General features: G+C 35.0%; 1 protein-coding gene and 1 pseudogene across 1 annotated transcript in view; both read right to left on the reverse strand.

The window, feature by feature from the left end:
- ZC2HC1A (zinc finger C2HC-type containing 1A) overlaps positions 1–26,921 on the reverse strand; it is a 49,611-nt gene that overhangs the window by 20,524 nt on the left and 2,166 nt on the right. Inside the window, exons 2-5 of the mRNA XM_008982813.5 lie at positions 18,580–18,656; positions 15,800–15,916; positions 7,510–7,651; positions 4,940–5,088 (exon numbers count right to left, since the gene is read on the reverse strand). Of these exons, the coding sequence (XP_008981061.2) occupies positions 4,940–5,088; positions 7,510–7,651; positions 15,800–15,916; positions 18,580–18,656 (485 nt within the window). The remainder of the gene's footprint in view (positions 1–4,939; positions 5,089–7,509; positions 7,652–15,799; positions 15,917–18,579; positions 18,657–26,921) is intronic.
- On the reverse strand, positions 1,297–2,625 carry LOC144579727 (RNA binding motif protein, X-linked-like-1; annotated as a pseudogene).

Below are 26,921 nucleotides of genomic sequence, written 5' to 3' on the forward strand. Positions count from 1 at the left end.
ACTGGTAAATAACAGCTCTATTATTAAAGCCTTTAGGTGTCGCATATGCTTAAAAAAAAATCCAAGTGTTGAATTTGGAGGACTTCTAATATGCTGTTGAATATCTGTTTTTTCCAAAAGTAGTTTTTTTTTTTTTAATCTAGAAGGCGTTTCCATTGCTATGAGGTACAGTATGTTTCACTGTACTATGAGGAAAGAAGTGTTCAATTTTGATTTAGATGGAAAAACTAGTTTGCTTTGCTTACCATCTTTGCTGTTTCACAGGCATTTGATGCTTTAAATCTGATGAATGCTGACAGATTCACTTTTAATATGTCATAAGCCTTTAGGAAGTTGGAGATAACTTCATTGCTTACCTATTTTCTTCCTTGCAATCAAGCTGTTCCTTTGAAAGTGAGACACCACTGAGCTGCAAAAATTTGAAACAGTAATAGCAAGCACCTTTGCAGCTTCATGCTTGTTTTTGGCCAAACTTTTTATTTAGTATTCTGTAGTTAACACATACTTAAATGGTCTTATTGGGGGAGGGGAAAGGGGATTTTTTTCTTGCTGACTCCCAAGAAAGTGTCAGAAAGGCAAAATGGCCAGCATTATCCATTTGCTTTTTTTGAGTTTACTGGGTGAATAGCACTTTCCTTACATAGGCATCTGATTGATAATGAGAACATATTTGACAATGAGAACACTGAGATTTCAGCTGGAAGATACCCTGAAATTTTATGAGTAGCATACCCCAACCCCTATCTAATAGCTAGTTTGTTTGTATAGGCAGAACAATTCATCTCTCTATTTTAGATGGCTAGATGTTTTGTGGAAGATCTTGGAATTGCTTGCCTCATTTACTGGGAAAAATCAGATAGGAAGTGGCCTTCAGGGACACTTTAACTTGGAAAGTTACAACACTAGTACAACAAGTCTCAACACATTTAACATTTGCTTGTTGAAAAGTAATGTCATAAAGCCAAATAAAATTAAACATGTTTTACTTTTCTCCTCACAAGAACATAAAAATTATGGAAGGGAACTTATTTTAAAAGGTAACACAGGCCGGGCGCAGTGGCTCACACTTGTAATCCTAGCACTTTGATCACGAGGCAGGTGGATCACGAAGTCAGGAGTTCAATACCAGCCTGGGCAAGATGATGAAACCCCGTCTCTAACAAAAACACAAAAACATTAGCCAGGCGTGGTGACGGGCACCTGTAATCCCAGTTACTTGGGTGGCTGAGGCAGGAGAATAGCTTGAAACCATAAGGTCGAGGTTGCAGTAAGCTGAGATTGTGCATTTCAGCCTGGGTGACAGAGCGAGACTCTGTGTCAAAAAAAAAAAAGGTAACACAATTTTTCCTTTTAGTAGTCCTTGGGTAGTTATGACAGAATAATTTAAACTTTTTGTTTCTTTGAACTGGGATTTTGGTCCAAAGTTTTGTTTGTTTCTAGTATCTGTTTTTGCCTCCCCCTCTACCAGATTGGCTTCCTCCAGGGCCAAAACCTCTTGGTGCTCCATGGCTTGAACTACTGCAGGAATCATGGGGAGGAGGGTACCCCCTTTTACATAGAAGAGGGAAGTCCTCTTTTTCTTGTGTGCCAACCCAACCATGACCATTTGAGTAGAGATCACTTCAGCTGCTTAACTGTCTTTACTTCCACCATATGTTCACGTGAGCTACTGAAATCATCAAAGTAACTGCTTCCACCATAAGATGAGGTGGGTCTTCCTATAGGTGGAGCACTCCATGAATTACCATAACTCTCATGTGAATCTCTCTAGGAACCTCCACTTGGATGATCTGAATAGTCATGATCATGACCATATCCATCTGTATCTCTATAGGCTCTCGATGGATAGTTACCACATAAACTGGAATGACCATAATCACAGTAAGTATAATCTCGTGGTGGTGTTACATAATCTGTTGTATCAGGAGGACTTGAGTAATCTCTGCTTGAATAGCTTTCTATGGTAGAAAACCCATCATCTCTTGGGGACAAATAAACATCTCTATGAGACGGCAGTGGTTCCCTTCAAGGTGGACCTCTGTAACTATCTCTTCCACATGATACAGGAGCTTTTCCTCCCATTCCACCACTGCTGTGAACTGGTCCTGAAGGTATAGATCTCTTAGGAGAAGGACCTCTACTTCTTGGTGGTGGTCCTCTTTTTACTGGGAGTGGTCCCCTGGAAGAACTCTTATTAAAATTCATGGATTTGCCACTGCGATCCATGTGTCCTCCTCCATGACGGAGATCCTGTGGTTCCTCCACTTCCACTTCTAAGACCTCTTGGAGGACCTCTACTTCTAGGAGGTGGAGGCAATCCACTTCTACCACTTTCACACTTTCAAATGATGGTTTGGTGGTTTGTTCCATCTTGATGGATTTTCCATCTAATGACTTTACATTCATGTCTCTGGCTGCATCCTTAGCGTCTTCTGGGTTTTCAAAAGTGACAAAAGCAAATCCTCTTCATTTGTTGGTTTTACGGTCTTTCATCAAGAGTACTTCCACTGTTCGTTTATATTAGCCAAATACTGCTTCAAGAGCTTTCTCATTTGTTTCCATATTAAGCCCACCAATAAAGTGCTTTCCTGGGTGATCTGCTTCAATCTCTTTTTTTTTTTTTTTTTTTTTGCCAGTGAGTTGGAGGGGTGACAATGAGTTCAAGCTCCAATGAGCTGACCAATAGGGCTTCCTAGTAGCTCAGCACCACTGGCAACTGCCAGGTCCAAGGACCGAACCACAAAGCCACAAGCACTACTGAGAAATGAGCAGCAATGAATTTTTTACCAAAAGAAAAAACAGATTACAAACCTAAGCACAACCAAATCAATAATAATTGTATCAAATGTAACTGACAAGCATTTCAACTGACAAGATTAAGTTACCAGATTCAATTTAAAAAAAAGAAATACAAGAATCAATTATAGAATTGCAAAAACAAATATAAGTTAAAGAACAGAAAGAAAAGGGAGCATAATTATGCTAAAAGAAAAGAAGGGAGCATAATTATGCTAAAAGAAGGGAGCATAATTATGCTATATTTTATCACATGAAATTGCAACATGAAGAATATTGCCACAGGCAAAAAAGAACACTTCATAATGATAAAAGGGTCAATAAATGGGGAAGACATAACAACTCATAAACACATATGCAAATGGTAAGAGAAATTCAAATGTTTGAATCAAAAGCTGGCAAAACTAAAGAGAAATCTAAAAAAGTCATAATTTTAACATATTTCCCTTAGTAATTGATGGAACATAATACACATGGTAAAAAACAATGCTTTTCACCTAAGAACAGAAAAACAAGGCAAGGAAGTCCACTCTCATCACCTCTATTCAACATTAGTCTAGCCTGTGTAGTAAATCACAAAAAAGAAATAAAAGCCAAAAATGTTGGAGGGAAGAAAATAAAACTGTCCTTATTTACAGTTAATATGATGGTATACATAGAAAAGTCATAAGTAATCTATAAGAAGGCTATTATTAGTAAATGAATTTAGCAAAATAGCAAGGTAAGAGATTAACATACAAAAATCCTCAGTTTTTCTAAATAAGCAAAAAACAACTAAAAATGAAATAAAATAAAATTCCATTTACAAGATCATCCAAATACATGATATACTTAGAAAAATCTAACAAAATATGTGTACGACCTATATAATGTAAACTACAAGCACTGATAAAGAAAACCTAAATGATCAGAAAATATAACAAGTTCATGAACAATTCAATATTGTTACAATGTCAATTCTCCCCAAATTGATTTATGAATTTAATATAATCTTAGTCAAAGGCCACTCTTAGTGGCTCACACCTATAATCCCAGCACTTTGGGAGGCCAAGAAGGGTGAATCACAAGGTCAGAAGTTCAAGACCAGCCTGGCCAAAATGGTGAAACCCTGCCTCTAATAAAAATACAAAAACTTAGCTGCACATGGTGGCACGTGCCTGTAATCCCAGCTACTCGGGAGGCTGATGCAGAAGAATCACTTGAACCTCGGAGGTGGAGGTTGCAGCAGGCCGAGATCACACAAATCCAGGCAACAGAGTGAGAAGACTCTCACTCTGTCTCATAAATAAATAAATATCTCAGTCAAATACTAGAAGTCATTTTTTGTAGATGACAAGTCAATTATAAAATGTATATGTAAATGTAAATCAAGAATAGCCAAAGCAAATTTTAAAAGGAATTCAAGTAGAAAAATTTAGACAACTTGATTTTAAGACTAAGGTACACTATTCAGTATACTGATAATGTGGTATTGACTAAAGGAGAGGGATATAAATTAATGGAACAGAATACCATGTCCTGAAATAAATCCACATTTATACTCAACTGATTTTCATCCAAGATGCCTAGGCAATTCACTGGGGGGAAAGAAAAGTCCTTTAAATAAATCACACTAAAAGAATAGAATATCCACATAGATAACAAAAGGAAAACTGCCCCTTACATCACATATAAACAAATAATATCCTGAAATGATTTACAGACATAAGAGCTAAAAGCCTAAGACTTCTAGAGGACATGGGAGAAAAATCTTTGCAATCCTGGTATAGGCAAAGATTTCTTTGATACAACATAGAGAACATAAATCATAAAGAATTAATAAATTGGACTTAATCAAATTTTAAAACTTTTGCTTTTCAAAAGACACCCTTAAGAAAATGAAAAGCCAAGTCACAGAATGGGAGAAAATATTCTTAATATATATCTGAGAAAAGACCAAGAATATAATCTAAAAACGTTTTATATATATATAAAATAATCTAAAAACGTTTTATATATATATAAAATAATCTAAAAACGTTTTTATTTATATATATATAGCAGGCGAGAAAAAGTCTAATGTCATGAAAAGCATAAATAAAAATCTATAAATATCAATGAGCCAATTTCTCATTCATAGCAATTATTAAAATGAGCTTATCACCTGTGTCCGAGACGCTGGTTTTCCTTTGGTATCTGTAGAATATTTGCCTTTATTACTAATACGTGCTGCCTGTTCTTTACAGAAATTTATATGTCTATCAGCTGCATTTTCATTAAATCTCCTCTGACAATATGGACACTGAATATAATCTATAACAGATAAAAACAGAAACAGATTAATAGCATAGTACTTGAAACAGACATTAAAAATCCTAAGTTTCTATACAGTCATTCAAGAAATATAAGCAATAATATCTGATAAGCAAAAACTCCCATATCCTTATAACTACCCAGCTTGACTTGTCTAAACTTAGTAAAGACAAAAAAAAAAAAGTCTGCTAGTACACGATGAATCCTAATTTTTTCCTAGCTTTGAATCAAATTTGTGAAAGAAAAAGAACAAAAGATAAATCCTTAGTACAAAAGAATAACAGAAAAAATGTTATTTATTTTTTGTCTCTATGTTTTCATTTATAACATATTTGTGTATTTTATGTAGCCGACTAGTTAGAAAGAAATAACACATGACATTAAAATACATTTTAAGGCCGGGCGCGGTGGCTCACGCCTGTAATCCCAGCACTTTGGGAGGCCAAGGTGGATGGATCACGAGGTCAAGAGATCGAGACGATCCTGGTCAACATGGTGAAACCCCATCTCTATTAAAAATACAAAAAATTAGCTGGGCATGGTAGCACGTGCCTGTAATCCCAGCTACTCAGGAGGCTGAGGCAGGAGAGTTGCCTGAACCCATGAGGCGGAGGTTGCGGTGAGCTGAGATCATGCCATTGCACTCCAGCCTGGGTAACAACAGCGAAACTCCATCTCAAAAATAAATAAAATAAAATAAAATAAAAAAATATATTTTAAAATATGAGCTCGTCTATTAAATTTTTTTATTTCATCTAATGGAAAACTCTCAAGAAATAGTTACTCATCTTTAAAGTGGCATTTTCTCTTAAAAGTTCCAACAGATGGAAGAAGTGATTAAAATATATCTAACTGACATAATTCAAATTTAAGAAACAGCAAATGTTTCCAAGATAAAATATCTTCCTAAAATGCAAAGCATACTGTAAATTAAACTTCTTTCTAAATTAACCCAGAACCAAATATTGTAGCATTGTAAAATAACTAAATGAGACCCTGGGAATAAATGTAAAAAATTAGTAGTGTCAAAAAATAATCTTAATTTATTTTAACTGGTTTACTTTTTGACAGAGAGTTTGTCCTTTGGAATTTACATTCATCTGCAGCTCAGAAATTTGTCATGCTTACTACTGGTGTAGGTCGAAAACCTCTAATAACAATGAAATAAGTTGTTTTTGTCAGGCCCACAAGATTAAAAAAAAACTTCTACAGCCCAATTGATCCTGAAGAACTAGTACCCTCTCACTCTCTGACATGAGAAATGAGAAATATTAGACATGAGAAATGCAGCTATATAGAGTACAACACAATATCTAAATACCTCCAATATAGAGTACAACACAATATCTAAATACCTCCAAAGCAGAGAGAAACCTCAAGTTCATAAAGAAAATAAAGGTAGTATTAAAAAAGACCCAGGATCAGTTCAAGCATCCCAGAAACATTCATTCATATAAGTTAATTACTAAAACTCTAGAACAGGTTTTCGAAAAGTATGACCCATGAGGCAAATCCAGCCTGCCTGTTGACTGTCTTTGTAAATGAAGTTTTATGGAAACACAGCCATGCTCATTCATTTATATATTGTCTATGGCTTATTTGTTGCAACAGAAATCTTATGGCATACAAAACCTAAGATACTTACTATCCAGTCCTTTATAGAAAGTTTGCTAATCTCTCTTCTATAATAAAATGCCAAAAATGATTATATCTAGATTTGCTAAAGAACTTTCTCTTTGCTAGAAAATAAATCCCAATCTAGAGTACTAACATAATATTAACGTGGTTAACCTGTTAAATTAACAACCTCTTTAGGATGCTCTAGTAACAAATGTCAAAAGTGTCAACTTTGTCCCCTTAAGTCTTTATGTATCTCAGTATCTCATACAGGGTTGCAAAAATCTTGCTTTGCTTTTGGTAACAAGCAACTTTTATTTCCTAAATGAAAAAAAATTTAACAACATACAAATTTCAGGCATAAATGTAGTCTAGCTACATGAATTATACATTTTAGAAAAATTACAAGTTTTCACCAATCCCACATGAGAAGATATCAAGGAACCAGGCAACATAATTATATGACTCCTATTCAATAACTACATTTCAATCTGCAGTGAGCATGGCTAAAATATTTCCTGGTGCTCACATTTAGTAGTTACTATAATTTGTTTTAAATATTATAATGCCTTGTGTTTAAAAAAAGTATTAAAATAAAAACACAATACACTTCTATGTTCCAAATTAATGTCCTTATAAGCCTACATGCCTAGATTACCACCACTGTTTTATACCAAAACGTTTAAAAATTATACTTTATAAGACTCCATGATTATAAGTTAAGCTTAAAAAGTTAAAATTTATAAAAACTCTATCATTATTTTCTTTCCACATGAACATTTCTGTCAACAATATTCCATATACCAGGATCATAAGAAGGTGGAGGAGGAGGAGGAAGTTTGCCACCCTCTTTGAGGGCCTGATCAAGGCCTTTAGCTGCTCTTATGGTGGCAATGAATTCTTCATGTTTTCTTCTCCAATTAGATGGTTTCTTTGGTGGTTCTGGCTATAAGTAAATCAAGAAACAGTATCTTTTTAGTATATTGAAATAAAACATTAGAAAATGCCATATCATTTTAAATGTTCTCATATCAGGAGTCCTCATCCTTCCCAAATTTATAATTTTAAAGAGAAACTTTATGCAACTGCACTGCAATCTTATATTCAATTTCTTAATGCAATCCTCATTGCCAAAGACCTGCTAAAGTGGCTTCTATAGGTGTTACATCTATTTATTCTCCCACTAACACTGTTGCTGTGGTTGAATGTTCCCTCCAAAACTCATGTTAAAATGTAATTGTTATTTTAACAGTAGTATGAGGTGGGACCTGTGAAAGGTGATTAAGTCATTATGGCTCCACCTCATGATGGATTAATGCCATTATCCCAATGGGCTCCTGATAAAAGAGTAAGTTTGGCTCCCATTTTCTCTGTCTCACATGCATGCCTGCTCTCATGAGATTATATAGCAAGAAGGCCCTCACCAGATGCCAGCTCTATGGTCCTGAACTTCCCAGCCTCCAGAACTGTGAGAAACACATTTCTTTTCTTTATAAATTACCCTGTTTGTGGTCTTCTATTATAGCAGCAGAAAAGAGACTAAGACAGTGTATTTCCTTGTTTTCCCACAGATCCTCCACATAGTGTATTATTTATTATTTGGGGTTTGAACTAATTAGAAATATGAAAAATAGTCCTCACTCTGTGGATTTAATTGGATTTTCTCTTATAATGATTGAGAGTGAGTACCTTTTTATATTGTTAACCATTTAATGTATTGCTTTTTCTGAGGACTGTTTATATTCCTGGTCAACTTGTTAAGTTATTGGTCTTTTATGCAAAAATTTCTAGTATTTTTTTATAGGAAACTATTCCCTCCCTCCCACCAACAATCTGTCTTTTGACATTGTCTATGTGTCATCTTGTAATATGCATAATTATTTTTTAATTACAGTTTACTGATCTTTTATGATCTCTGGATCTGCATTAGCCAGGCCCAACCTCATACCAAGGAAAAAATAAATTTTTCCCATGTTTACTTCTACAACTTATACTTTTAATTAAAATTTTAAAAATATTTTATGCATGTGGAATTTATTCTGTTGTGTGGAGTAACACATTGAATCAAATTTTCCTTTGTTTTTTTTTAACATGGCTATGCAGTTGTCCTATACTTTGATTCTCCCCTCACCCCCAACAGAATTGAAATAATGCCTTTATCATATACTAAATTCCCTTCTGAATTTGGGACTATTACTGAACTTTCTCTTCTGTGCCGTGGTTCTGATTATCCTGAGTTAGAACCAGTATTTTCAATATTGAGACTTTATATTTTAATATCTGATGGGGTAATCCAATTTTATTAAGCTTTTTCAATCTTTTTCTAGTTATTCATGTATATAAATTTTTCCATATAAACTTTTGAATCCACTTGTCTAATTTTTAAAAATTAAGAATCACATTTATAAACAACTTGACAATCTTAAAATTTTTATTAGGTTGAGTCTACCTCTACAAAAACATGAGATATATTTCCATTTGAAAAACAGTTCATTTGCATCTTTCAGCAGTATTCTTTTTTCTCTGTGGAAGTCTTGTATCTTTATTATAAAGTTTATTCATAAATATTTCATATTTTGTATTGTTCTTCTACAGAAGGTCCTTTCCTCATTGTTGTCTCAAGAGCCTGTCTGTTGAGTATAGGAAGCATAGTAATTTTTGCATAGTAACCTTACAGCATTACTTCCTTTTATTCCTATTGTTTTTAGTAATTTCTCACTTCATTCTCTTGAGTTTTCCAGGCATATCTTATCTTCTAATAACAATGATTTTACTTAGTCATTTCAAATATCTATTGATATAGTTTGGCAGTGTCCCCACCTAAATCTCATCTTGAATTGTAGCTCCCATAATCCCCATGTGTTGTGGGAGGTACTCAGTGGGAGGTAATTGAATCATGGAGGCAGGTATTTCCCATGCTGTTCTCTCATGACAGTGAATAAGTCTCATGAGATGTGATGGTTTTACAAAGGGCAGTTCCCCTGCACACACACTCTTGCCTGCCATCATGTAAGACATTCCTCTGATCCTATTTTACCATTCACTATGATTGTGAAGCCTCCCAAGCCATGTAAAACTGTGAGCCCATTAAACCTCTTTTTCTTTATAAATTGCCCAGTCAGAGGTATTTCTTCATAGCAGTATGAAAATTGACTTAAAAAATACGGTAAATTGGTACTGGTAGAGTAGGGTATTGCTATAAAGATAACCAGAAATGTAGAAGTGACTTTGGAACTGGTTAACAAGCAGAGGTTGAAACAGTTTGGAGGACTCAGAAGAAGACAGAAAAATGTGGGAAAGTTTGGAAGTTCCTAGAGACCTGGAGGGCTTAGAAGACAAGAAGATATGGGGAAGTTTGGAACTTCCTGGAAACTTGTTGAATGACTTTGACCAAAATGCCAGTAGTGATATGCTAACAAAGTCCAGGCTAAGGTGGTCTTAGATGGAAATAAAGAATTTCTTGGGAACGGGAGCAAAGGTGACTCTTGTTATGCTTTAGCAAAGAGACTAGCAGCGTTTTGCTCTTGCCATTGATATCTGTGGCTTTGAACTTGAGAGATGATTTAGGTTATCTGGTGGAAGAAGTTTCTGGGAAGCAAAACACTCAAGAGGAAGCAGAATACACAAGTTTGGAACATTTTCAGCCTGATGTAATATAAAAGAAAAAGCTATTTTCTGGAGAAAAATTCAAGCCTGATACAGAAATGTGCATAAATAACAAGGAGTAGAATGTTAATAACCAAAAAAATGAGAAAAATATCTCCAGGGCATATCAGAGCTTCATGGCAGCCCCTCCCATCACAGGTGCCAAGGCCTAGGAAGGAAAAATGATTTTTTGGGCCAGGTCCAGGGTCCCCTGCTGTGTACGGCCTAGGGACTTGGAGCCCAGCATCCTAGCTGCTCCAGATGTGCCTAAAAGGGACCAATGTACAAGCTTGGCCATGGTTTCAGAGGTGCAAGCCCCAAGCCTTGGCAGCTCCCACATGGTGTTGAGCCTGCAGGTGCACAGAAGTCAAGAGTTGAGGTTTGGGAACCTCTGCCTAGATATCAGAAGAGGTATGGAAACATCTGGATGTCCAGGAAAAAGTTTGCTGCAGGGGTGGGGCCCTCATGGAGAACCTCTACTAGGGCACAGGAGAAGAAAAATGTGGGACTGGAGTCCCCAAACAGAGGCCCCCATTGGGGCACTGCCTAGTGGAGCTCTGAGAAGACGGCCACCAACCTCCAGATACCAGAATGGTAGATCCACTGACAGCTTGTACTGTGTGCCTGGAAAAGCTGCAGACAATCAATGTCAGCCCAAGAAAGCAGCCGGGGGGAGAGGGCTGTACCCTGCAAAGCCACAGGGGCAGAGCCCAAGGCCATGAGAGCCCACCTTTTGCACCAGCATGACCTGGATGTGAGACATGGAGTCAAAGGGAAGCTTTAAGGTTTAATTACTGCCCTATTAGATTTCAGACTTTCATGGATCCTGTAGCCCCTTTGCTTTGGCCAATTCCTCCCATTTAGAAGAAATGTATTCACCCAATGCCTGTATCCCTATTGTATCCAGGAAGTAACTAACTTGCTTTTGATTTCAGAGGCCCATATACAGAAGGGACCTGCCCTATTTCAGAGGAGACTTTGGACTCTAGACTTTAGAGTTAACGCTGAAATGAGTTAAGACTTTGGGGGACTGTTGGGAAGGCATACTTGGTTTTGAAATGTGAGGACATGAAATTTGAAAGTAGCCAGGGACAGAATGATATGGTTTGGCTGTGTCCCCATACAAATTTCACCTTGAATTGTAGTTCTAATAATACCCATATGTGGGAGGGACCCATTGGTAGCTAACTGATCATGAGGGCAGGTTTCTCCTGTGCTCTTCTCGTGATAGTGAGTAAGTCTTGCAAGATCTGATAGTTATTATTTTAAAAGGGCAGTTCCCCTGCACACACGCTCTTGTCTGCCACCATGTAAGATGTGCATTTGTTCCTTCTTCACCTTCCATCATAATGTGAAGCCTCCCAGCCACATGGAGCTATGAGCCCATTAAACCTCTTTTTCTTTATAAATTATCCAGTCTCTGGTATTTCTTAATAGCAGTAGGAAAATGACTAATACATCTATGCATCTAATTTCTTCTTTTTATCTATCAGCTGGCACTTACTATATTGGTTACAGTTTAGCCTTCTCCTTGATTTTTTTTTTTTTTGAGATGTAGTTTCGCTCTTGTTACCCAGGCTGGAGTGCAATGGCGTGACCTCAGCTCACCGCAACCTCCGCCTCCTGGGTTCAGGCAATTCTCCTGCCTCAGCCTCCTGAGTAGCTGGGATTACAGGCACGCGCCACCATGCCCAGCTCATTTTTTGTATTTTTAGTAGAGACGGGGTTTCACCATGTTGACCAGGATGGTCTCGATCTCTTGACCTCGTGATCTACCCGCCTTGGCCTCCCAAAGTGCTGGGATTACAGGTGTGAGCCACCGCGCCTGGCCCCTTCTCCTTGATTTTAATGGGAGTGCCTCCAGTGTCTTTCCACTATATGTGATGCTGGCTCACATGCTACAGAGATTTATTCTGTAATATTATTGAGATACCCAACTATTCCTATTATGTCTGTATTTTTAAAATAAAGAATTATGTGTCAAATCCACAAAGTCAAAATATGGTACTTGAAAAGATGGCTAGGTATGGTGGCTCATGCCTATAATCCCAACACTTTGGGAGGTGAAAACAGGAGAATCACCTATGGCCAGGAGTTCAAGACCAGCCTGGTCAACATAGTGAGATCCCTGTCTCTTTAAAAAAAAAAAAGAAAAAAAGAGAACACAAATTATAAAGAAATAAAAAATATACAAATATGAGACAGAAAAGAAGATATTATAAAGAAATTTTATGCCAATAAATTTTCCTTCCCACAAAGAAACCTCCTGGCTCAGCTGCCTTTAACTTTTAATTTTTGTAGACATATAAGAAAAAACTAGCCTCAATATTACACAAACTCTTTCAGAGAACAGAAAACAAAGAAACAACTTTCCAAATAGTGTGTGGAGAGCAGCAAAAACTTTTGACAAAAAGAATTACAGATCTACTTCTCTCATGAATATAGATAACATCTTAAATGTCGGCAAATTTAGATGTTTGAGATTACTGTTTAAAGTTTCTTATTTTATAGCAAAATATCTGATCACCACATTCATCTGCTCCACAATGATTATTAATCATCTACTAATAAGTTTTGTTGTTCTTTGCCAACTTTAATCTCATGGTATCTTTTATCAATGCTGAGTTAATAAATTTTCTATTATGCATCACTTCCATTATTCATTTCTACTATTCAGCATGGCTTTAGTGGTACAGCTATTTGCAAAAATTTTTAGGGAGAACAGGCTCAGGGTAGCTATACAAACCAGCAGCTCTCCTCTCTGTTGCAACATATACAGACTAGTTCCTGTAAATAAGGCTTCTCGGTGTGATTATACCCTGCTTCCCTCAGATCCTATGGGAATCACTTCAAAAACAGGACATGGCCTTTTAGGTTAGGCCCCTCATCTTCAGAAAAGGCATTTTCATTAGTGTTTTCTAAGGGCCTCTGTCGCTAGGCCTCCTCAACTATCTGTTTCTACTCCCACCATTCTCTCCTTCCTGGCTTTTGTACAATTTCAGCCTTGCTCATTCCAGTTGGTAGCTATCCAAATTCCTACAGTTCCTCCCAGTTTCTGCCTTTGCTATACTAAACAAGAGATAAATACACTGTCTGATAAGATCTCTCACCTTTAAGGAATTACTTTTAAGATGAGGAAACTCCTCACCTTTAAGGTAGCAGATTTCCAGAATCTAGCCACAGGCCCCCAAGCAATTTCATGTACCTCCTCTTATGGGTAATTTCTCCTGGACTTCAACTGCTTTGGATAGTCCTTAGGGGTAATCTGTGAATTACGTACCTTTTGTTTTTCCAAAAATGAAATTTACAGTTGCTTTGCCCCACTCTGCTAATGAGTTTATAGGATTTTCTTGATACAGGTAAATATATTAAGAACTACACTTAGAGCAATCAAATCTTCTAAGACACTGCTTCTCAAACTTTAATGTGCATATGACTCACCCAAGATTTCTTAAAATGATTCTAATTCAGTACCTTTGGGAGGAGACAGATTTTGCACGTATAACAAGTTCCCAAATACTGCTGCTATTACTGCTCTATGGGCCATAGTTTTAGGTAACAAGGCAATAACCCACTTAATACAAAGTAATGGTTTTTACTTTGCTTTTTTCTAGAATTCAGTTTTTAAGTTTACAACCCCAATTCCTTATAAAAGAAATAGGATGACTAACATTCATTGAAATTGCCATGGATAATCTTATGTAATCCCTACAATAATCATACATGATAAAGATAAATACTACTACTATCACCAGCTTGCAGTGAACAGAAACATAATTACATTAACTAACTTGCCCAGAATAGCATCGTATGTAGCATAGTGAAGGTTAAATTCAGACAGTCTGACTCTTGAGCCAAGTTTAACACCCACTATATTATACTGCCTCCAAAGATTTGGCAATTTTATCTACGAAAGCAAATTAAAGCTAATATAGGTAGCAGATAACCAAGAAAAACTTCATATATTGATTTATGTACCTTATTTAAACTTTATCACCCTTACTTTAAATGTTCACAGTAAAACACAAATATGAATATCAAATTTTTCGAACATCGAATGATTTTATTAGTAAGATTAATTTCCCCACAGAAAAATGTTCTTATACCACCAGAAGAAGTTATCACCATTAATAGTAGGGTTTTGTTTCAAAAACCTATCCAATCATGTACTTAGCTTAGACCACTTCAATGAAATTATGCCTAACAACTATGCTGAATAAAGTATTTATGTAATTTATTCTTAGCAATACACAGTCGGCCCTTACTACCCATGGGTTCCACATTCGTGGCTTGTGCATCCATGGATTCAACCATGAATCAAAAACATTCAGGAAAAGAAAAATAAAAAATAACCATAGAACAATAAAAAGTAATATAAAGACAATTCTGATTTACAAAGCATTAAATTATAAGTAATTTAGACATAATTTAAAGTATATGGGAGGATGTGCATAAGTTACATGCAAATACTATGCCATAAGGAATTTGAGTATTCACAGATACTGGTATCAGAGGTGGGTCCTGGAACCAATCTCCTACAGATACCAAGGGATTACTATAATATATAACAGATATTAAGGAGAGATTTTCACAACAGTTTTATAGCTTTGGTTTCAAGAAAGAAAATAAGCTGACAATAACTATATGTGGACACTGAACAACTGATAAAACATTTCCTTAGAAACATAATATAGATTACAAATTCTGCCAGTCAATAAGTAAAGATAAGCAGCATCTATTACGCTAAAATGTCTATAAATAATTGCTTAACTTTATGCATTAGAGATTATCATAATGGTAGAAGATAGTAATAAGCCAAAACTTAAGTTATACCTTAAGTTTTAAATAATGAAAAGAATGTGGGGCAGCAATTCGCTCTCCAATGCTGTAAAAATCTCACTGTAGGCAGGCATGGTGGCTCACGCTGTTAATCCCAGCACTTTGGGAGGCCAAGGTGGGTGGTGCACGAGGTCAGAAGTTCAAGACCAGCTGGTCAAAATGGTGCAACCCCATCTCTAATATAAATAGAAAAATTAGCCGGGCATAATGGCAGGTGCCTATAATCCCAGCTACTCAGGAGGTTGAGGCACGAGAATTGCTTGAACCTTGGCAGCAGAGGTTGCAGTGAGCCGAGATCATGCCACTGCACGCCAGCCTGGGAAATAGAGTGAGACTCCTCAAAAAAAAAAAAAATCTCACTGTAATTGATGGAGACAGCACCTTGGTCTCTCCTTTGAAGAGTTTAAAAGTTTATTTAAAATAAAATTTGTTTTATAAGCTTATAAGCTTCTGATAATTTCTAAGCTGAACATATAACACAGAGTTGTACTTATTCTTTAATCTTAATGTAGCAGATAATTATGTTTATTCTTAATCTTAATCTAACAGATAATTTTAATTTTTTTCAACACACATAAGGTTCACACTGTTCAAAAGGTTATATAGTTACCCTCGGTTTGAGAGGTTTTACTGTTGGAATATCCGTTCCTTCAGCTCTCTGTCTGCTTGAATCAAAAGTCTTCCGTTTTTTAGTGGCAGTTTTCTGGCAAATGGGTCCATGTTTTTTCTGTTAAGATGAAGAAATGCAGCCTATCATTTTCTTTTCTACAGAAGGTAAGACTATATAGAACTTTATTTACATTGAAACCAGTTTAAAACTGAGACCGACTGAGAAATCTGAATACAAAATAAATAAATAAGATACACCTTGCCTTTAAAAGTTAAGTTTTAAAACATATATATAATGCATGCTTTAAGTTAACTTTCTCACTAAAAGAAATTGTAAACACTTTTCTAACATTTTATTATTTAATACTCTTCTCCTAGTTTGTACATTAGAAATGTCAGAAGTGTATAAACCAGAACAACTCCATCTTCAACAGGAGCTGGGTAAAATGAAGCTGAAACCTACAGGACTGCATTCCTAGACCGTTAGGGCATATTAAGTCACAGGATAAGATAGGAGTTCAGCACTAAATACAGGTCATAAAGACCCTAGGCAGGATGCAGTAAAGGAGCTGGTCAAAACCCACCAAAACCAAAATGGTGACAAGAGCGACCTCTGGTCATCTTCACTGCTATACTCCCACCAGCACCTTGACCATTAATAAATGTCATGGCAACATCAGGAAGTTACCTTATATGGTCTAAAAAAGGAGAGGCATGAATAATCGACCCCTTGTTTAGCATGTCATCAAGAAATAACCATAAAAATGCCCAACCAGAAGCACTTGGGGCTGCTCTGTCTATGCAGTAGTCATTCTTTCATTCCTTCACTTTCTTAATAAACTTGCTTTCACTTTGCACTGCCAGTGTGCCCTAAATTCTTACATGCGCAAAATCCAAAAACCCTCTCTTAGGGTCTGGATTGGAACCCCTTTCCTGTAACATATTTCTCTGTCCTGTAACACTAAGAATAAGAGATAGTAGCAAAGTCAAAGATGCTATAGTGAAAAAGAAAGATAAAGTCTTTACTAAAAACCTGAGCATAGATACTAGAAAAAGAAAATGAAAAGAATACATTAGTTTTAGGATTACAAAAGTTAACATGAGTAGTAGTTTGGATTCCTAAAGTTAACATAATAGTAATATGCTAACATAAATTTAACACAAAATAATAGGACAGGTGGTTTGATTTGTGTCTTTCCCGAACACTAATCTGGAACTGAAACTTTGCAGCTTCTTCACCTAGAAGTAAGTTTTCTTGAGCTATCTAGTGTTCCACTACTCTTACAGGTTTTCTTTTTTTTTAAACAGAGTTGTCAATTCATTCATTCAATAATTCAGTTTAGGGACAATAGAGTGGAAGCTTTCTTAAATAACCTCCAATGAACCAACTGAATAAACATTCTCTCTCCACTATATTAAGCATGATGACTGATGACAATGTTACACTAAACACACTTTTTTCTTTTGTATTTTGATAAACACTGAAGAAGTTGGAACTCTCAAATTTTCTCTGAGGAAAAACAAAACCTTAAAACTGGTTTATTTGGTGTCTTGGAGGCTCTTAGGCTTTCAGTACACAATTAGTAATCAACTGCTTTACATACTTATTTTCAGTTTTCATTTCAAAAAACAAGCATTGTAATTACAGCTCTTAAGCATTTAACAAAAAATGAGGATAGCAGATGATTATTTAGTGGACTCATATGCGTATGTTCCTCACTGAATTATGTATGTCAAGTGTATGTGGTGCTGGTTTCCCAACATGATGACTCATGATAACATGTAGTTGTTTTAATGATAACATCATTCAATTAAATACTACATGAGGGCCAAAAAAGGCTTTTTTTTGGCCATGAAATTTGGATGAAAACTCTAAAAAATAATAAAGTGATAAGAAAAAAAAATCACTGAATGTGTAGGCAAGATGTTTTTAAAAGAGTACAAAAAAGCCATCACTGTTTAAAAGGTACCTACAATCAGGACACTTTGGATCATTAATTCCCCACTTTGCTTTAAAAAAACAAACTAGAAATAGTAACAGGATGCATAGTAGATTGTGGCAGAACTTTAATGAGCAAATCCATATTCAAAGAAAAATTATGTCTTACATCAAAGTATTAATAAATGTTCATCTATGCTTGAGGTTAAAATACATAAGGTACGTAGGCAAAATTTTTATTCCCTATTTAGCTGATTTTTATAAAGATTTGTTTAAAGTGCTTTTATTTATATTTACTAAGTAGCTAACATATCTAAAGAATGCATAATAAGTCTTAGGTGTACTTTTATATTGAAAAAAACTTTTTCACTGAAATAGTTCAAACATAAATAAGAACTGACAAAAAAGGATAATTAACTCCCATTTACTACTCATCACCCAGCTTCAACAATTACCAACACTTTGGTAATTTTGTTTCATTTATCCCTACTTTTTTCCCGAAGTACTATAAAGCAAATCCCAGATATTACACTATTTTGTATCTGTAAATAATTACTTATCTCTAAGGTACTGTTTTGTGTGATTTTGTTTGTTTTTGGTAAGTCTCATAAAACTAGGAATAACTTTAAACTTTAATAGAAGAGTTCTGAAGACCAACCTCTGAAGAAAAGAAAGAATTCTGGAAGAATGACATAGCTGAAATCAAGACACTTGAACAAAGAATATTACCCATTAACTCTTCAAAAACTATTCCAGTTAAGTTCTTTCCATAAGAATTGACCAGAATTACTGAACAATTACAGATCTGTAAAACCTTAAAGGTACAAAATCAGTCTACTCACTAATGCTACTGGAAAGAATGTTCTTCCGCAAATCTTGCAAGGTAACAATTCTCCAACTTGGACAACACTTCCATTCTCTAAAACAGGAAAGAATGTAATAAATAATTTCTGTAGCTTAAAATTGTGAAACTTCACATTTTAACTTTTTCTCTTAGTTTTATATATAAATTATCAGTTTTTGTGAAAAATGTTTCACTGAATTTTTAAACAAGCAAAATTACCTATTAAAATGAGCATAATACTTAGTTGTCAGTGGTGAAAAGATCAGGATACATATTCATGATTTAAAGATATCCAAACTGGTATTGTTGGAAATATCTAGTTTGCTTGTAATTATTTTAGGCAAATCAATCTGTCATATTCTCTTCACCTATAGGCTATCTCTGTGGTAAATTACTACATTTTAAGAACAAAATTTATCTTATTAATTTCCAAGGTCTGAAGAAATACCATTAGTGATCAGTTCAGTGACTTTCTGAGACGATTTGAAGAATCTAGAATAAAAGGAATCTTGTTCTGTTTATCACCTGACAACAGAAAGTATAATCATATTAAGATTAAGATCTGCCAGGCGAGGTGGCTCATGCCCATAATCCCAGCACTTTGGGAGGCCAAGGCAGGTGGATCACCTGAGGTCAGGAGTTCGAGACCAACCTGGCCAACATGGTGAAACCCCGTTTCTCCTAAAAATACAAAAATTAGCCCAGTATGGTGGTGGGTGCCTTTAATCCCAGCTACTCAGGAGGGTAAGGCAGAAGAATCACTTGAATCTGGGTGGCGGAGGTTGCAGTGAGCCGAGACTCTGCCACTGCAGACCAGCCTGGGTGATAGATCCAGACTTCGTCTCAAAAAAAAAAAAAAAAAAAACCACAAAGACTAAGATCACCTAGTTATACAAACTGTATGCAATATGTGAATTATTATTTTATACATATAATATTTATATTAAGAGTCAGTGGACTAGTAAATGAAGATATTCTGACCTTACAAACAAAATTAAATAAAGAGGTAGCATGGCTACAACTCTCACTCAACTATTAATAAAACTAATAGAACTATCACGTACCTGGATACAACAAATTTTATTACTAAAAAGACAAAAAAGAAACTACATTATTTGTGATTGTACATAATTCATTTTATCATTTTTTCCCAAATATCAAACATAAACTTTTCATACCTGTAATTTCCTAAAAATAATCTTAAATATGTAACATTTTCCCCATATTTTCTGCTGAATATTTTAGAGATGTTAAAATTCTTTTATCACATGGAAGACAAATTAAAAAAACATTTTCCTTTAGAAGTAACAAACTAATTTTTAAAAGTACAATTATGACTCCATATAACCTGGTGCAAGACATTTAATGAGTTCACAGAGAACTAAACAGGCAAATCAAAATAGATATTGGTAAGAATGCATTCAAATACAGTAACAGAACTGTTTTGTTTTCTCATTTTCCTATGACTCCACTGCGCTATTTGACTGGTGGATAGTGACAAACTGTAATTTCAGATGGATGCAATGTTGCATAGTGGCAGTTAAGCAGTAAACACTACAAAAGCAAAGCTAAGATTTGCCTGATTTGTCCTTCTCCAATACCAGAAGCTAAGTTATTTAGGGAGAACAATCTAATTTATCTAAATCACTTAAGTCCACTAACCATCCAGAGTTACTAAATGAAAACCACTAGGTTCATTCAGATAAGAATGTCTTCAAAATGATGGTCTACATAACATCACACGCTAACTATTAAACTTGCTTACAGTTTTCATGTATTCCCTTAAATACTAAGCAATGATTTTAAAATTCATCAATACAAAATATTAAAAAGCACGATATATTAAACTTGCTTAAAGTATATATGAGAATATACTTGTTAAACAGATGACAAAGGAAAAATCTTATAAAACTATTGAGAAAAATATATTCAGCACATGGAAAAACTACGTACTAAGCATGCATTAAGTAATATTAACACAAGAAAAGAATAACATAATTATTCCTCTCAGAAAGCTAACATAATCTTTATCACTTATTTAATAAATAGATCTAAGAACTAAATCACCGATTTTTTATAAGAAAAATTAAAACAGCAACCAGAATATTACCATATACTAAAATCCAGTTCTTGAAGTTAATTTCCACAAGTTATCAAACATGCTTAAAATGTTTTTTTTTTTAATTATTATCAATAAAAGGCGCAAAAAGATACAAGAGCATTTTAAAAGAATGATACTTTGGGATAATTCAAAAGCAATTACCCTCCCAAATATTCTTTTTGGAAAAGAATGTCATTACTTCACCCAAAATAAAGATATATATAACATATATATAAATTTATAATGCCCTCTAATATTAGCTGGTCATAGAGCATAGCACTGGAATTCACAAAATATGGCATGTGCATGTGTGCTGATGTCAAGCTCTACTGAGGGAACTTCTACCCAGTAAGAAGGTAACGATTCTCCAATTTGAACGATACTTTCATTCTCTAAAACAGAATACCATCTCACACCAGTTAGAATGGCAATCATTAGAAAGTCAGGAAACAACAGATGCTGGTGAGGATGTGGAGAAATAGGAATGCTTTTACACTGTTGGTTGGAGTGCAAATTAGTTTAACCATTGTGGAAGTCAGCGTGGTGATTCTACAAGGATCTAGAACCAGAAATAGCACTTGACCCAGCAATCACATTACTGGTATATACCGAAAGGATTATAAATCATTCTACTATAAAGACACATGCACACAAATGTTTACTGCAGCACTACTTATAATAGTAAAGACTTGGAACCAACCTAAATACCAATCAGTGATAGATTGAATAAAGAAAATGTGGCACATATATACCATGGAAGATTATGCAGCCATATAAAAGAATGAGTTCATGTCCTTTACAGGTACATGGATGAAGCTGGAAACCATCATTCTCAGCAAACTAACACAGGAGCAGAAAATCAAACACCGCATGTTCTCACTCATAAGTGGGAGTGAGTGAGAATACATGAACCCAGGGAGGGGAATAGCACATACCCAGACCTGTCATGGGGTAGGGGGCAAGGGAAGGGAGAACATTAGGACAAATATCTAATGCATGTAGGGCTTAAAACCTAGATGACAGGTTGATGGGTACTGCAAACCACCAAAACTGTACGTTCTGCACATGTAACCCAGAACTTAAAGTATAATCAAAATTTAAAAAAATCAAATAATTTCTATAGCTTAAATTGTGAAACTATACATTGTAATGTTTTCTATTAGTTTCTTTGGTAAGTTGTCAGTTCTTGTAAAAAGAAATGTCTTACTGTATTTTGAAATAAGCAAAATTATGAACTAAAATGGGCTTAAGAGTTATCAGTGGGCAAAAAGTCCACAATAAACAAAGAAAAGTCATAATTTAAGGATAACCAAGCTGATTAATTGGAAATACCTAGTTTTCTTGTAATTATTTTAAGAAAATCAATTTGTCATATTCTCTTAATTTAAAGCTATCTCTATGGTAGAATACTAAAGCTTAAAAACAAAATTTATCTTACTAATCTCTAAAGCATGAAGAAATACTGCTGGTAATCAGTTCAGTGACTTACTGAGTTGATGTGAAGAGTCCAGAGCAAAAAAAAAAATCATTATCTGTTTATTACCAGACATTAGAAAGTATAATGCTATAAGGTAAATTAAGCAAACTGCATGTATTATTTGAATTGTTAATTATTTTATATATGTAATAATTATATTAAGATTAATTTGACCAAGAAATTAAAATATTCTGACCTCACAGGCATAACTAAATAATAAAGAAGTGGCTACACCTTTCACTCAATTAAAATTAAAATAATCATCATGTGCCTGGATATAAATTTTATTACTAAAATAATTTTAAAAAAAAATTAATGGAACCTTTTACCCAGATCATTATAAATACTTGCAGCCTCAGAGTCAAATGCCATATTTTGCTCTAATTAAATTCATTAAAAGACAATATAGTGTAGTTGAAAAAGCAGTGAATTTGTCTTATATTATCTAACTTCAAGTCCCCAGCTCCATCACTGAGCAATATGAATCCCCAGGCAAGATATTTAAGCTCTCTAAGGTTTAGATTATCTTTTTTTTTTGAGACGGAGTTTCACTCTTGTTACCCAGGCTGGAGTGCAATGATGCGATCTCGGCTCACTGCAACCTCTGCCTCCTGGGTTCAGGCAATTCTCCTGCCTCAGCCTCCCGAGTAGCTGGGATTACAGGCACGCGCCACCATGCCCAGCTAATTTTTTTTTTTATATTTTTAGTAGAGACGGGGTTTCACCGAGTTGACCAGGATGGTCTCGATCTCTTGACCTTGTAATCCACCCGCCTCGGCCTCCCAAAGTGCTGGGATTACAGGCTTGAGCCACTGCACCCGGCCTAGATTTTCTTATATAAAATAAGGAATTTAAGTTAAATGACATATGGTCCCCTTTCATCTATAACATACTTTAATTTAAGAAAATCTACCTTAAGACCACATTAGTAAGAAAAATACATGGAAGACATCTTTCTTACTGATTTTTTAAAAATAAAGTTCATATATAAGAAAGATTAAACCAGTTGCAGATGGTAGAATCAATGCTTCAGGTAGTATATACCACGCTGAGGTATTAACTTCCACTTATGTACATAAAGAACTTAGAACCTGAAAGGACCTACTCCTTGTCAGAAAAGCCTTTAAGACATGAATTAGAAGGAAATATATTACCAATCATACAGACAAGACTCAATTTAACATCTGTTAAATGAGGCAAATGAGGCTAATATCTGCTCAGTTTACCTTAAAAGTTCAAAGAATCAACTATTACATATAAAAATGCTTCATAACCTACAGAAATAAAAAAATTCTACTTTCCAAGGTATTCAAATAAACTCCACTAACCTTTCCTCCATGGCAAAAAGTAGCAAATTTTGCATCTTATAAAAATACAAGAGATATATGATATTCAGAGGGGTGAATGTTATACCAGAGAGCATATACTGTTAAAATAAGCACTCAAGCTGATGGATAGAATGAAGTCAATAAAATACTTTAATCTTCTAGAACTCTTAAGATGCCAGTCTCTCCTTACAAAATTCATCTGGTACACACTGTTGATTCTGTTATGCGTTGCTTATATTTTGCAACTTCAAAACCTGCATGATGATAAGACTTGAAATGGTACCTTTACCTAATACTGTAAGTGATGAGAAATAATGATTTTATTTAAAATAGTTGTGACATTTTAAAATGCATACATTTAAGAACTATGAGAGAACCATTTTCAAATAAATCTTGGAAGTTAAGAACAATTCTGGCCTTCCTTGTGGCAGGTCTATCTCTTTACTGCTGGTAAATCTTATATTCTATCACTACCCATTTGACTCCAACCTTTAATACTCAATGAACCTATTGTTTGAAGGCACAAAATACATTATACCACTTTCTTCCCAATATCCTTTCCAAAACTGAATTACTTTCAGATCAATATTCTCCAGTATCTCACAAGATTTACCCTTTTCAGCTCATCCTAGAAGAGTTTTTGTCTTAACCTAGTCAGTGCCTACCCTACTTAACACACAACCTCATTTTCACAGCATTTTAGTCACCTTTCACCTTTCTTTTTAGTGAAAGAAGTCATCTTTCACTAGCACATTTTAGTGCGCTAGTTTGGCAAAACTGCTGCCTAAACAACCAACTCTGGACTTTAAAACACTCAAGTTCCCTCTTTAAGGATAGAATTCTACCTTCCACCTTTCTCTAAGTTACTATCTTGATCTCAGAGCAACTTGCTTTTCTTAATAAGCTAATTCCTGGCTGCACTTCCCTTCCTACCCAGTCTGAACATGACCCATATTTATACCACGAATTACTCTCGAATCCCTTGCTTCATGGCCAAATGTTTGGAAAACAGTAGATTAAACTAAGTTAAATGGGTTCTCTTAGAGCAGACTTTCTTAGTCTTAAAAAAAGGAGAGAGAGAGAGAGACTGACTTAGTATGTTATTTCCCCAAATTCATTTTATCTGAAATCCTTTGTACTCCTAAGACCAGTGTCCTCCACCAGTGCCCTAAGGAGCACATTTTTTGAAACACTGACTTACATTTTCTGCTTAGTCCTTCCCTACCTCTCATTTACTCACGGTCTGAATTGCAGGCAGACTTTATCAGGCCAACCACTGTATTGAAATAAATCTATTCTACCAGATGCAATGGCTCACGCCTATCTATAATCCCAGCACCTTGGGAGGTTGAGGCAGGTGGATCACCTGAGGTTGGCAGTTCGAGACCAGCTTGACCAACATGGAGAAACCCTATCTCTACTAAAAATACAAAATTAGCTGGGATGGTGGCACATGCCTGTAATCCCACCTATTCAGGAGGCTGAGGCAGGAGAATTGCTTCAACCCAGGAGACAAAGTTTGCGGTGAGCCGAGATCACGGCATTGCTCTCTAGCCTGGGCAATAAGAGCGAAACTCTTGCCTGGAAAAAAAAAAAAAGAAAGAAAAGAAATACATCAATTCCATTCCTTGATTCAGTAAGTATTGTTGAGCACCCAGCATGAGGCAGAAACTGTTTTAGTAGGCAGGGATATAAGGATGATAAAAACAAAGACTCTGATCATATATAGTTTTCACTGATCTAATAGGGGAAAAAATAAATAAAAACAGATATATAAAATTATACATGGTGATAAGTCCAATTAAGATAAAATTAGTAAGGGCAGAAGAGATGGTCACAATGCTGTCTTGGAGAAGTATGGATAATCAGGAAAAGTTTGTTTAATAAGGAGACAATAAAGACTTTAAAAAGGAATTACCATGAATTTACTAACTGTCAAATCTGAAGCCCTATTTTGAATCCCCCCGCTACCAGGCCTTTCTACAGTCTGAGGCACTGCTGATGAATCCCTTTCACCTTTAAAGTCCTTTCTTTCTTGGCTTCAGTATTTCTTTTTCTCCTCCCAAGCATACTATGTTTTACCTATACTGGACCTGTTAACATGTTTTTTGTGATTTTCCTCATTTAACAAACACATATACTGAGAGGGCATCCTATGCATCAGGCATTTAGTTAAATGCTTTACATATATATTACATCATTTAATATTTAATATAATTTAGGTAGTTACATATTTAAAAGCTCAATTTTTTTTTACAGCAGAAAAAATTAAGGTTCAGATTAAGTAAACTCCCCAAATCACAGAGCTAAAAAGAAACAAAGCAAAGATTCAAACACAGTCCTCTCCAATATACTGTCTATTAAAATATTTGGCAACTAACTCAGTACCACAAAGGAATAAATGCTAGATAAATAAAGATGAAGAACTATTCAGTAAACTAGTACACATTTATACTAGAAAAAGATAAACAAAACATTTTTTCTTTCTTTATTTTTTTAAAGATGGGGTTTCACTATGATGGCCAGGCTGGTCTTGAACTCCTGACCTCAGGTGATCCAACCACTTCGGCCTCCCAAAGTGCTAGGATTACAGACATGAGCCACCACACCTGGTCAACAAAACAGAAATTTTGACAAGACATGACTGTCTTTAAGCCAAGAGCTACACTGAAGAGCAGTCTTTCAAACAAGTTTTAGAGGGCAGTACTAAGATCTAGTAAGTCAACAATCCGTAAGAGGAACAGACAGTCTGATTTCAGTCACAATTTTTAAAAGCATTTATCAGGGTTATGAAGGGAATGCCAATACTATATACAAGGATAAAATCTGCTTAGATTTTTATCTAAGCAGATACCATCTATTCATTTTACAAATAAAAAAAGCTTATAAGAGATTAGAACTCTCCCAAGTCTAGAACTACCTCTATTATCCTTAGATTTGTAGGGCTCAACTTTTAGATGAAAAGGAATTAAGCTTTGCTAAAATTACCCACACAATTTAGAGTTGTTCAGATATTGATTATACAAAAACATGAGTAACTTATATTTGGTTTCAAAGTATAGTGTTTGAGCCTAATACCTCATCTATTGACTGAATATTAAAGAAGCATAAAGACCCAAAAGGTCAAAAGTAATATAAATGGTATATGATTACATACAAATAATGTAAAAGTTATAAAAAAGAGTAAGATCATCTTCAATAGAATTTTTTAAGAGTCCATATATTCTCTAGTTTTACAGCCAAGATTAATGTCTGGTAACTGGTTTCAACTAGAAATATATCTAATGCCAGAATACAATATTTACTCAATTACTCTGACACATTAAGCAAATTTTTGACTATTTCTTACTGGACACTACAATCTAATATTTATTAGACATCGTCAAAGTACTAGACTTTAACTTCTATATGTTTATAGAATGATAGCATAGATG

Source organism: Callithrix jacchus, chromosome 16, assembly GCF_049354715.1.
Source record: "Callithrix jacchus isolate 240 chromosome 16, calJac240_pri, whole genome shotgun sequence".
In the NCBI taxonomy this organism is placed as follows: domain Eukaryota; kingdom Metazoa; phylum Chordata; class Mammalia; order Primates; family Cebidae; genus Callithrix; species Callithrix jacchus.